This window comes from Euprymna scolopes, chromosome 1 (assembly GCF_053919585.1).
Source record: "Euprymna scolopes isolate OS-2025 chromosome 1, ASM5391958v1, whole genome shotgun sequence".
In the NCBI taxonomy this organism is placed as follows: Eukaryota; Metazoa; Mollusca; class Cephalopoda; order Sepiida; family Sepiolidae; genus Euprymna; species Euprymna scolopes.
In genome coordinates, this window is record NC_136482.1 from 194541878 (window position 1) to 194556444 (window position 14567).

The following is a 14567-nucleotide window of genomic DNA, read 5'->3' on the forward strand; positions in this document are numbered from 1 at the left end:
TAAAAAAAAAAACAAAAAAAACAAAAACAAAAAACAAAACCAAAAAAAACAACCAACCAACCAATACGGCGGAGTAGCTTTCTAACTGACTATAACAGCGTCGTGTTCAAGTGGAATGTAAACAAGTTCTTATTAAATAATTAAACCCTACCCAATTTCCAACATTACTGATCATCACGGTGTTATCTCACTAGCGAACTGACAAATCTTTATCCTCGAGTGGGTTTTGTGTCTTGATAAGCAGTGACACTCCTAGACAAAACTCATTCACTTTACATATATTCATCCTTATCCTGGAGCAGACTTTGACCAATGATTACAAACCTGTTGCAATGAAGGTGGGCTCTCTCTAAAGTGCTAGAATGTACCTTCGTCTGAGAGTATTATCGCCACATTTGGACTGCTGCATCGGCTAATAGTCTCTAACTCTTATACAGGGTTCAAAAGAGAATCGTCAATCTGAGCTGTCATCTAGGCTTTAACCTCTGTCCCATCGACGAAATGTTGCATCCCTCTGTATGTTATACAAGTGGGTTAATGGAAGGTGCTCCGACGAACTTCAAGTCTTTGTACCCCGTCGACGTAAATATCCCTGACAAACCTGACAAGCAGCAAAATCCCACCCCTACACAGTAGAAATCCCCGGATGCTGGAAACAATTCTACTCTAGCTTCTTCCCTCGCGACTGTACTGACATACAGAAATTCAAGTGTAATATACACGGACATCTTGCTGCCCAACCCCCTATATAGTTTCCTAGCAAATTATGTCCCAGATAGTTTCTCTCTAGTGGTACTGTGCCTTGTTCGGCGTGAAAATGCAAAAATAAATAAATAAAATAAATAAATAAATAAAATAAATAAATAAAAAATAAAATAAATAAAATAACAGCTGTCCAATTCTTTATAAGTGGTTATATTCCGTGTAAAAATGACCTACTCACTCTGCATTCATTAACCCTTATCCTCGAATGGCCTTTGGACCTTTATAAACAGTGACTACTGTTTACAAGCATTTTAACGCAACAACAGTTCAAAGATATGTCCCCACGATATAACACAGCAGCTCTTTCCGGATTCACCATTCTATGGTGTTACAACTTGAATCAATATTTTAAATAATTAAATTTTAACTAAAACATGATCTTTTTGCTTGATTCCGTTTGTCGAATTTAGTCGACGCTCTCATAATTTTATCGATAGAATCGTGTTCAGTTTACACAACGAAGATAATGATATTCGTTAGAATAATACTTCGTTAGACTAACAATTCGTCAGAATAATAATTCGTTTGAATAATAATTCGTTAGAATAATAATTCGTTAGAATAACAATTCGTTAGAATAATACTTCGTTAGAATAATAATTCGTTGGAATAACAATTCGTTAGAATAATAATTCGTTAGAATAATAATTCGTTCGAATAATAATTCGTTAGAATAACAATTCGTTAGAATAATAATTCTTTCGGATAATAATTCGTTAGAATAACAATTTGTAAGATTAATAATTCGGTAGAATAACAATTCGTTCGAATAAAAATCCGTTCGAATAATAATTCGTTAGAATAATAATTCGTTAGAATAACAATTCGTTAGAATAATAATTCGTTCGGATAATAATTCGTTCGGATAATAATTCGTTAGAATAACAATTCCTTAGAATAATAATTCGTTAGACAAACAATTCGTTAGAATAACAATTCGTTAGAATAAAAATCCGTTCGAATAAAAATTCGTTCGAATAATAATTCGTTAGAATAACAATTCGTTAGAATAACAATTCGTTCTAATAACAATTCCTTCGAATAATAATTCGTTCAGGTAATAATTCGTTAGAATAATAATTCGTTAGAATAATAATTCGTTTGGATAATAATTCGTTAGATCAATAATTCGTTAGAATAATAATTCGTTCGGATAATAACTGTTAGAATAACAATTCATTAGAATAATAATTCGTTCGGATAATAATTCGTTAGAATAATAATCCGTTAGAATAATAATTCGTTCAGATAATAATTCATTAGAATAATAATTCGTTAGAGTAATAGTTCGTTAGAATAATAATTCGTTAGAATAACAATTCGTCAGAATAACAATTCGTTAGAATAATAATTTTTTCGGATAATAATTCATTAGAATAATAATTCGTAAGAATAATAATTCGTTAGAATAACAATTCGTTAGAATAATAATTCGTTCGGATAATAATTCGTTAGAATAACAATTCGTTAGAATAATAATTCGTAAGAATAATAATTCGTTAGAATAACTATTCGTTAGAATAATAATTCGTTGGATAATAATTCGTAAGAATAATAATTCGTTAGAATAATAATTCGTTAGAATAAAAATTCGTTAGAATAACAATTCATTAGAATAATAATTAGTTCGAATAATAATTCGTTAGAATAACAATTCTTTAGAATAATGATTCGTTATAATAAAAATTCGTTAGAATAATGATTCGTTAGAATAAAAATTCGTTAGAATAATAATTCGTTAGAATAAAAATTCGTTAGAATAATAATTCGTTAGAAAAACGACATGAGAAAATGTGCAGATTCTTCTTATTAAAAAAATAATAAAAAAAATAATATGAAGCGTGTTGGAAAGCTGAAACAAAATGAAAATTTTTTACCTTTCGGTTGCGAATGGCCTTTTTGCACCTTACGACCTGAAGAAAATAAAAGATTTGAAACTGATTTGAGTCACTGATCAATATTTTCTGGGTAAAAGATAGTAACGTTGTGCTAGTTTGCGAAAAAGCATTTGAGGGCGACGAACGGGTTCAGATTCGAAACGATTAATGTTTTTACTAATCAACACGTTTAGAAATGTTGATAACAAACCTTTCTTCATTGATATACCACGACTTGTTAGATGTTTATTGATCTTATAGTCTTGTCGCTAATGTTCACTAAGCATAAGGGTGGTGACGGTGGCGAAGTGGTTAACGACACGGACTGAAAACCTGGGTGTTTCAAGTTTGAATCCAGTTCGTTCTACAAAATCACTTTCAGTTAGGACGTTGCCAAGCTTCAAAAAATTAAGAAAATATCTTTCCAGAAGGAATACTGTCTATAAAAATATCAGGGAAACCAATGCCAACAATACAATCTTCGAATTTATACGATATGATGATTATAAACTCTATCTGTACTATTATATAAAAAGCAACTTTGTGCGTGTGAGTTCGTTTCCTATGGACTCGAAAATGACTGGGCCGATTTTTATAAAAATTCACACGAAGGTACTTTATGTGCCTGGCAGTGTTCTTAGATAGGCTTCGTATCGGAATATCTTCGATAAGTATCGACAACTGATAATTGAAATAATCCAAAGAAAGTAGGAACATGCGATTTTGACCAAAGTTAACACCTTACACAGCCTAACATCACAGGCGCATTTGAGAAATTTTATGACCACGCAAACCGAAAGGTTCGATATATAACATCAACAGTAGGTTCTTTGATATAATGTTAGAGAATGGAGAGAAAGAGAGAGAAAGAGAGAGAGAGAGGAGGTGAATTATAGTGTAGACACGTTGACCGGAAGTAAAAGATCAGCTGATTTGATTGCGTGTGAGTCATGTAAGCAGATTAGCTGAATTGTTGAGATTTGATTTGGACTCAGAAGACAACGGACGGCTTTCCGTTGTCTCCTCCTCTTCACTGGGGGGGGGGGGCGAGCGCTGGCGTGTGTAGAAGAAGAACCCACACAGGCCGATTTCACTTTCCAACTTCTGCAGAACATCTGGGAAAAATGAAATAAACTATAAAACTAAGTCCTTGTCTTGGAGTGATTGAATCTTCATCCAAAAACAGGTATCAAGTCTCCCTCCAGGACGAGAAATTCTAGATGGTCCAACACCGAAGAAGCAGAGGTAGGTTCTGAAAATACATGTCACTCACACACGATTCCCTTTATGATACAACATAAATATATAATATAACACGTCATCTCTTCTAATCCATTACTATAGATGACGCAACAAACACATTCAACCCTTTATTATAGAGCAACAACGTAACACACTCAATTTGGTGCCCGTTGACCAGTTTGCATCAACGATGCAATACTGAACCTGGGGTAAATATAACAAATACAATTTGGAGCCGTAAGTGACCAGACCAACCAGCAAGGGTGGGTTTAAAAAAAAAAGAAAAAAAAGAAGAACAAAGAACTTCGGTTACCACGGAGAAATTAAAAAAAAAGAAACACAACGTTTAAAAAGGGGCCAAGATAATTAAAAAAAACAATAAATAATAGCACGGAATAAAAACATTACACGATCACAGAAATTCGAAAAAAAAAAAAAAAAAAATTGAACACACACGCACACAGAAAACTAAAGTTTACAAGAAAATATTAAAAAAAAGGCCGATATGCCGTAATGAATGATAAAAGATATACGGTCAGTTAAAAAAAAAAAACAACAACAACAACGTAGAGTCCTTTCATTGAACAGCGGCGAAACAAATATATATAGACACAAAAGAAAAAAAGGCATATTAAAATTATGTATAGTTAGATATTATATGCTAAATTAAGAGAAACAAGAAAAATCAGATAGCTAAATCGACATACTGATAAAACAAAAAGAAGGAAAAAAAGAAGAAATAGAACATATAAACTTTAATTACAGAGGTGAATGAGATGACTGTCACCGTTGCGAGAAACACATCAATCAAATATTTGTTATGAATTTATAGGTTAAACAATTATAAAGTTAGAATGTTGCAAAATTGTAAAAGCTTTGCGTACTTTTAGGGAAAGGACAATGTGTATTTTTTTGTTTGTTTGTTAAGAAACAATGGATACTTTCTGCTAATGTGGAATTGTTTTTTTTTCACTAATTGTACGGGTTTTTTTCGTGAGAATTTTTTTTCTGGTGTGGAAAAATGTTATTGTATGTAAACTGTTTTATGAAATGTTAAAATGTATGTTTTTTTAGATGAAAAAAAAAGAAAATAAGCACAAGTGTTGCCTTAGGGTGATGGGATTCTGTGATTTCGAGTAGGATCAACATGGAAAAATCCATGGATGGAATCCCGATATATTTCGTTGAGCTATATGCCTTGAAAGGCAGTCGCGGTTACCGACCTGGAAAAAGTTATTTTCCAATATAGCAAAGCGAAATGTATTTCTGTCCAGCGCCAGGGAGCAATTGGAGTTCACCTGACGTGGCGTAAGTGGCAGTAGAAAAAATGGCAGAAAAGGCCATAATAAAAGTCACTCGGATAAGTAAAAGGTGATTTATTTTCAGAAAACCACAAGTGTGGGGTGACGTGGACAATGTTAGTTTTCCTCGATTGTTATTTTGTGTTGAATTTTGTTTTGAAGGATTATCTGAAAGTTATAAGTGAGTCGTTTTTTTTTTGTTTTTGGAAACGACTATGTATTTTAATTGTAAATGTCTATGCATTTTTTGTAAATGACTGTGATTTAAAAATTTTTTTTTTATTTTTTAGATTCTGTGAGGTGGTCAAATGTTATGTAACCTGACCTCAAAATGTACTGACGTGGACAATTTTGGGTTTCCACGAATCTATAATTTTTTTATTTGTAACTTTTTATTGGTGAGATGAGACTTTGTGAATGATTATAAGAATTTTTTTTTTTAATTTATATTTTCATGCGATTGATGTTTTCTCACAGCATAATTGTGCAGGTTTTTTCTTATTCTTGGACATGTATTTTTTTTTTCGCAGAAGGAGGAGGAGTGAATTTTGCCTTGTGGGATTTATTCAGATAATGATTAATTTATAAGTAAGAACATGTTGTTAATTAATTAATAATGATAGTAATAATAATGATAAAATAGGAAAAAAGAGAAAGAAATAAGATTTAAGCAGTGTACGAAAAAGAGACACACTACTGGGTTGAATAAGGGGTCAACTAGTTCTTAAGTTTGAGAGAGTCAAAGGTTCAGTCGATATTTATTTTAATTTTCGAAATGGTTGTAGAATTATTATTTTTTGTCGCTTTTTTCGTGGGATTTTTCTCCGGATGCGTAATTCGGTGGGAGACATAGGAAAATGCTCTCGTAATGTTATAAGAAAAATCTTTTATCTCGTATGAGTCATGTGCTTGTGGAAACGCGTTATAGCGTGACGAGAGATATCGTGATCTTTGCATAATCCTAAGATGCAAGATGGAGGCCATGGGGTCACAGAGAGTTGTTGATCTTCGAGACCGCAAGGATTCGCGCCACATGGTATTATTTGTGGATGTAATTTTATTTATTTGATTTATGATTTATTGAATAATGGTATGACAGTTCCTTTGCCAGTGGGGTGAGTTTAGGATTCCCTTAGTAAAAGTGGGTAGTAAAAAAATGTATGTCTTCGTTATACCTTTTTATAAATAAGGGGGAAAAGAATGTTAGATAATGGAGAGAGAGAGAGAGAGAATGTTAAGGAATAGAGAGAGGGAGAGAGAGAGAGAGGAAGAGGTGAGTTATAGTGTAGACATGTTGGCCGGAAGTAAAAGATCAGTTGATTTGATTGCGTGTGAGTCATGTGATCAGGTTAGCTGAATCGTGGAGATTTGATTTGGACTCAGAAGACAACGGACGGCTTCCTGTTGTCTCCTCCTCTTCACTGGGGGGGACGAACGCTGACGTGTGTAGCAGAAGAACCCACACAGGCCGATTTCACTTTCCAACTTCTGCAGGACATCTGGGAAAAATGAAATAAACTATAAAACTAAGTCCTTGTCTTGGAGTGATTGAATCTTCATCTAAAAACAGGTATCAAGTCTCCCTCCAGGACGAGAAATTCCAGATGGTCCAACATCGAGGAAGCAGAGGTAGGTTCTGAAAATACATGTCACTCACACACGATTCCCTTTATGATAGAACATAAATATATAATTTAACACGTCATCTCTTCTAATCCATTATTAGAGATGACGCAACAAACACACTCAACCCTTTATTATAGAGTAACAACGTAACAATAACACGGGCACGTTCGAAATGAATGTTTTTGTTTAGAGCACAATTGCACCATACTAATAAACTTTTTAAAAATATTTAATCTAAATCCAAACTATTATCGCCGCACAAGCAGTAAGGACAGGCATATAAAATTACGATTAATTACTTGATATGACAGGGGTAAGTTCAAAATGAATATTTCTGTTTAGAGCACAATTAAAGCATGATACTTGACTTTTGCATTTGAAACTTTAATTTAACCCATTATATAAAATGATTTTTATAAAATCAACAGTATGTTGTCTAGAGTGCGGTGTAGACTACAATGTATTGTGGATTAAGTTATTGGACAGAGACATGCGAAACTTCCTACCGGTATGTCGATGGGTTCTCAAGTAGAGCAATCAATCGATTTGATTGAAAAATGTGCGATGTCATCGATTTTGATTCCAATAAAAACATGTAAGTGTGAAACTTTCGTTGATCATCATTCGATCCTGAGCAACGTCGGGTCTTACTGCTAGTTTTGGATGAAACAATTATAAATGACGTGAGCACCCTCGACAAACCCGATAAGCTGCTAAATCCCACCCCCACACTGTAGAGATCCCTAGATGTAAAAGATATTTTTACTCCAATAGTTTCTTCCCCCGAACCGCTAGACTCTGCAATTCCATTCCAGGTCCCTGCTTCCCCAACAGTACTGACGTGCAGAAGTTCAAGTGTAACGTGAACCAACTTCTTGCTGCCCAAATCCCAACATAGTGCCCCAGCAGTTGCTGCCCCTGATAGTAGCCCCCTACACCAAAGTGGCAATTTGCCTTGTTTGGGGTGAAAATGTAATAAAAAAAAATATTATATCGATAAAATCTACGATGCAAAGGGGACATCTGAACATATTAAGCACTTCGGTTGGATCTTAATTAAGACAACTGAGATTCAGGAGATCCCAAAGGTGTGCACTGTTCAGGGCAAGTTGTCAAACAAATATCAGGAAGATTTGCAAAATCATCACCAGAATGATGTACGCGTTGCACGAAATTTTCTGTCAAAACTTGCCTTACTCATTTGTTTTAGTGGCCTACACACTCAACCTGGTAAACATTAAAGTCATCACAGATATAACAGCTAACAATGATGTCAACAAACAGGATCTTATCATGTGTCCGTGATTTGCTTAATAAAAACAAACAAACAAAAAAAACAATGGAGCTCAAAGTTAAACGTGACACTATAAGTGTAACATAGAATCTCGTATAGGGAAACTTAATTTCTACTTATATAGAACAGCCATTTTGTGTTTGTGTGATTATACGGGTGCCAGTTCGTTTCCTATATACTCCGAAATAGCTAGGCTGATCTTTAAGATATCACACAAATGTACTTTATGCGTCTGGGAGTGTTCGTAGATAGGGTTTTGTATCGGGATGACTACGTTGATAATCCAAAATCGATAATCGAAAAAATCCGATTAAAAAAGAAAGAGTTCGATTTCGACGAAAACATCACAAATAAATTTGAGACATTTTATCCCGAAGGGCTCGACGTATAAATTCAAGAGTAAGTTCTTTAATATGGCAGGAGCGCGTTCAAAAAGAATCCTTCTGTTTAAAGTACAATAAAATCATAATACTTGACATTTACATTTTAAACTTTAATTCAAGCGATGATATAAAAAAGTCGCCTATTTTATAAAATTAAAAGTAAATTCTCTACAGTGCAATTTAAAATACAATATATTGTGGACTAAGTCACTGGGTGCATGACTAGAGCAGGGAATCAATCGATTTGATTGAAAAAAATCAACGATTTCACCGATATTTATATTAGAAATGTGAAAAATTCGTTGATCTTCATTTAATCGCGGCCAACGTTGGGTACCCCTGCTAGTGCATACATGAAAAGATATTTAAAAAGTGTCACATGTTAAGGTAATTAAAAATGATTGCTCATTAGAAACAATTAAAACATAATTTTTTCAAACATATGTCAATCACAGAACTAAGTTTTCTTTTACTATAGTTTTTGTATCTTTTCACATTTGAGAAAATCCATGAGTATATATGACAAGGCATGTTCAGTGCACGGTTGTAGCATAAGTTGTTTTCAATTTCTTTATTGTGCCCAATGTATGTTTGATGTGCTCGCTTTTATAAGAAATTGTTGCGTTCTCTAATAATCGTACTGTATTTTTACTGCTACGTGCGGATTTGATGCATAACTCCTGCCCGCCCTCACATTTTCTATAATAGTGTTCTGCAATTTTAACTTAGTGTCAATTCCATATTCTGATGACGAGATTTGAAAGTATCATATACGTATTTCTGTTTTGAATACTTGGAGCATGTATAAATACTTATCGCGTTTCGTTTACCTCATATATATATATATATATATATATATATATATATATATGCATATATATATATATACATATATATATATATATATATATATATATATATATGTTGTTTAGACAAAAACGAAGACATCAAGGAATGGATTAATAGCAACAAATAGTGTATTTCATCGTTATTGTGAGCTGAGATATATATATATATATATATATATATATATATATATATATATATATATATATATATATATAATTCAAAATAATGAAATACAATAAATCTACTTGTGTGCAAATCCAGTGATTATCGGTCTTACAAAATATTATTGGATGCATTATTTTATCTAAGACTATCCCAGCTAAATAAGATTGCTCAATATACTAGATAGAGCAAATAAATCATAATTTAGGAATTTAAAATTTGTGATTTGAAAAAGTTAAATTTCAAATATAGAAATTTTATTGTATGCAAGACAAAGAATTCAGTATAGTAAAATAGTAAAAAAATTTACTGTATTCTTTGTCTTGCGATAACATTGCTATATTTCATTTCACGTTTTTCTTCACAATATTCCCTCTGCTTCACTTCTTTATTATCGAGTAAGATCTTTGACTTACTTGTTGTTTCATCAAATACTTCTGCATGCAAAATCCGATCCCGCATTTTGCTAATTCCTACCCTCGGAAACTCCGCGGATTAAGGACTATCCACTTATCTGGTGTTTCCTTTTCAGATTAAATATGTTTTTTTTTTAACTCATTTCCAAGTGTTTTTTAACATGTTTTATTAACTGTTTGCTCGTATATATATATATATATATATATATATATATATATATATATATATATATATATATATATATATATATATTAGAAGGCCGCCCGGCACTACCCAGTCCTAAATTACGCTTTTGATTAATGCAGATTCCCTATTTATTAGTATATTATATTTTACCCAATATATAGTAATGATTTCAAAAGTTAGAAAAACATGACTCGTGCGCTACCACCAAGAATCCTAACCAAAACGTTTAGTTTACGATTTACTTTTTCCTTTGCCGTTAATGCTGGTACTATGAAGACACGATGCTGCAGAGTTAGAAATTTAAACATAAGCCAATAGCTATTATGGCACACATGGATATTCGTAATTCTGTTGTTCGACCTTCACCTCGCAATTTCCATTCTTCAAAATTCTTTTTTACACTTTGGCACCGGTTTTCCCCATCTTAACCTTAAAATTTTGCACAAGTTCGAATAAAACTACGTCAATAAATTCTAAATAATAAGCGTAATAATTAAATAACAAATTAATAATATTTAACACAAAAACAAATAGATAATCAATCAATAAATGTTAAATATAAAAATAAGAATAATAAATATAATAAGTTATTGGAAACAAAATAATATTTTAAATTAATACTTTTTAATTTTGGGACAACTGATAAGTCGTGGTGTGAGTAAAAAGTATATAGAAGCGAGTGGCAGCCAAAAAACAAAATGTTTTTGTTAATTCGAAAGCTGAAGCTGCAATTGAGTCTTGGGTTCTTATAAATATTTACCTTTACGATGAAGCCGATTGGCATTGCGTGATTTCGCATCTGAAGAATAGAAAATATCGCATGAGAATAAACCATTTTCGATCCATTATCACGCTTTTGTAATGACGCTCTTTAATCACATGAATAGACCGGCATAATACTAGGACGAAAATAATCATTGTTCTCATTGAAAAGCAAAATAATTCAACATCATTTATATATCTCTCTTCATATATCACATTATCTATCTATGTATTTATCAATATATATATATATATATATATATATATATATATATATATATATATATATATAATGTCTGCAAATATGTAACCAATTATGTCTGTATAATAAAAAGACTATATACTTTTTCTGTGTGGCATTGAGCACTCTTTAATAATCACACGGGTATCAGTGGATCTACATCTAAAAATCAAACTATACAACCATTACATACACACACACATATATATATATGTATATAATATATATATGTATATAATATATATATGTGTGTATATATATATATATATAAGAAACATATATATGTCTGTGTGTGCATGTATGCATATATATATAATCTAATATAGGTTTTTAATATAATAATATAAGTTTTTAAACGATGTTTTCTCCCCGTTGCCAACGTTAATATTGAAACGTGTTGGCTGTAAGACGTCTCGATAGGGTTTTTTTTCTGCTGCATTCCTAATGTATTCCTTTTAGCTAATTTATACCTAAGGGAAATATACTTTAGATTGATCTTCTTTTCGAAAGTTTCTTTTTAATGGTTTATGTAAAAACTATAGAAAAAAAGTCTTAACCCTCAGCAATTAATTTTGACACTACGTTCGGTGTTTTTCAAGTGTTATAAAATTATGTTCCCATAAAAATCTTTTGCATATATATATATATATATATATATCTTGTGTCGTCGAACAACAGCAAAAATAAGAACAATCAAGTCAAGGTTCGGTTAAGGAACAAGTGTATTAACAATAATGTACAAAGATAGGAAAACCTGTTTATCTGCTAGACACTCGGCTAGCAGTTGAAGTGCATTTGCATCTCTCTCACCTGTGTTGGAATTACTAGCGCTATTCATAGTGCTTATCGCTGTAAATTCCTTTGTTCAAGGAAGGCCTGTATAAATATATATATATATATATATAATTATATATAATATATATATATATTACGCCACGTATTCTGCTAGTATATATCTTTCACTTATCTCATTCGATTCGATCGATGCTGGGTATTCTGCTACTATATGTTTTCCACCTTTCTCATTCAATCCTGCGCGACGCTGAGTATTCTGCTAGTATATATTTGCACTTGTTTCATCTAATCCTGGGACTGTCTTCATGTCCCCCAACCCCTGTTAAAAATATACATGAAATAAAGTAATGTTTAAATCGTAAACTATTTCAGCCATAATGCCGGGCTGGCTTCTTATACCCCACCCCACTGTTAAAGATATACATTAAATGAAGTAATGTCTAAAACGTAAACGGTTGCAGCCATTTCCGGGATAGACTTCATATCCCCCACCCAATGTTAAAAAATATATTTGAAATAAAATAATGTTTAAATCATAAACTTTTTCAGCAAGTTTTCGAAATTAATACATAAAAACATTAACACGGTCAGTGATTAGGCAACCATTACTTCAACATGAATTTCTGAGTGTAGTATCAGTCTCAGCATTCCAATGACTTTAACTCCCCTTTCTTATAAAGAGTTTTTTTTTTAATTACTGTCATGAGGACATTAAGGACGGAAATATGAATTCAGGATTATTTGATATATTTACGTAATTTTTGGAATGTTACAAATAAGCCCCTAGCGTGCATTGATCCATCTGCTTGATTTTTAGAATCAGAAGTACATCCATGTGATTTTTGGAATATGATATCTTATGTCAATACAGCACATCATAAATATATTGTATGCATCTTTTTTAACAGAAGATAATGACGTCATCATCGGAAGTAAACACGTAAGACTATCATCCCCTCTACTAGGAAATAAAGGAGGAGATTATGCCTGGGATCGCATTAAACAATCCATTATTTAACATTTAGTATACTCTATATATTAATACGATAGCGTGTGTGTTCTTAAATCTCAACCAATGAAATTTGCCGGAATCGTGATACACAAAAGAATACACACGTTATCGCACTAATATATCGATAATAATAATAATAATAATAATAATAATAATAATGATAATAATAATAATGATGATGATGATAATAATAATAATAATAATAATAATAATAATAATAATAATATTATCATTATTTTAATAGTTTAAGGAAAAAAACCTGTAGTATTTTCGACGTGCAGAGGTTTTTCACGAAAGAAAGATACCAGTGAATAGTTACTTAAAGAGAACATTCGAAAAAAGAACAAAAAGAAAAGGGTTATAAAGAACACATAAAAGCTAATTACCACGGCAATAAATCCTGAAAATTTAATAAAACAGAGAATAGAGAGGAAAAAAAAATGAAAAATGGAATAGAAACAGCTATTCATAAGGATGACAAGAGATGACTAACAAAAACACTTGGAACGGCTACGAAAAGAACGCCTTAACAGAGAAACTGAATCATTAATAACAACTGCACAAGATAATGCAATTAGAACAAACTATATCAAAACAATGATCTATTAGACAAAAAACAGCAAATGCAGTAAACTAGCTCGAAAAGGATACAAGAACAGATACGATCAAGTGCCTACCAACTGGTGCTAGATTAAAACAATAGATTAAAGATTGTCTTTCACATTATGATTTTTTATGTATATTGAACTATGTAGCACAACATCACATTCTGATTATTTATTAGTCATCTGGACCAGTTCTATATTTAAAATACAATGAACACTATTTTCATGCGTATTTTATTGTGTGTTACTGATAAAATTTTCTGCATTTGTTTAGAAAATTACTTTTTTTCGTTTAATAAATATATTTCTCATTTCGTGGAATTTCCACAGGTTCTGTGTTTTTATGAAATGATTAGTCATAGACGCACACACACAATATATATATATATATATATATATATATATATATATATATATATATATATATATATATATATAATTATTTCCACAGCCAAACGACTTCACAGCTTTCAAGAGCCATGGCAGTCAACAAACCGGAAGTCGAAGCCTCGAGTTTTGCCCTCATTTAAGATCATCAGTATAAACATATCCGAACGCGGGATTCCAAAATTCGAGCCTCTTACATGCTTGTGTTCGAATCCCAAGTTCGCATATGTATAACTGATTAGCCTGAAATAAGGGCTAAACTCCCGTCTTGGACGTTCGGTTTGTTGACTGCCATGGCTCTTGTGAGCTGCGATGTTGTTTGTTTGTCAAAATAATAATATAGGTATTTAATAATTATTATAGTAAATAATAATGTCGACCCCTTGAAGAAACTTGTTGAGTACTTTAAGTTGTAATAAAGTCAGTTAACTCAGTTAATACGCGCAGACCGTCAAATAATGATAAGATTACTCTGACTGACGCTAAAAGCATTTAATAAGAATAAATGTTTAAGTTAATCTTGTATCTCTCGCGGTTTGCTGTAGCCTAGTTGTTCAGGTTCTTGCTAATGAAACCAGACATGACTTCTGTTGCGCGGCTTCGAATCTCTCGATTGGCGTTAATCGTAACACCCTGCACTGATGATTCCCAAAAGGATGAAAC

At 32.0% G+C, this 14567-nt stretch overlaps 1 protein-coding gene across 5 annotated transcripts in view; it reads right to left on the reverse strand.

Annotated features, from left to right (window-relative positions):
- Positions 1-14567, reverse strand: part of LOC145278893 (follistatin-related protein 1-like) — a 762811-nt gene that overhangs the window by 217470 nt on the left and 530774 nt on the right. For 2 of the 5 annotated variants that reach the window (XM_080130698.1, XM_080130697.1), the window contains one exon: positions 2643-2678. The exons of 2 other annotated variants lie outside the window; for them this stretch is intronic. In XM_080130698.1, the coding sequence (XP_079986824.1) occupies positions 2643-2678 (36 nt within the window). Of the gene's footprint in view, positions 1-2642; positions 2679-10862; positions 10902-14567 lie in introns of all 5 variants that reach the window. One more of the 5 variants, XM_080130696.1, reaches the window with a different exon arrangement.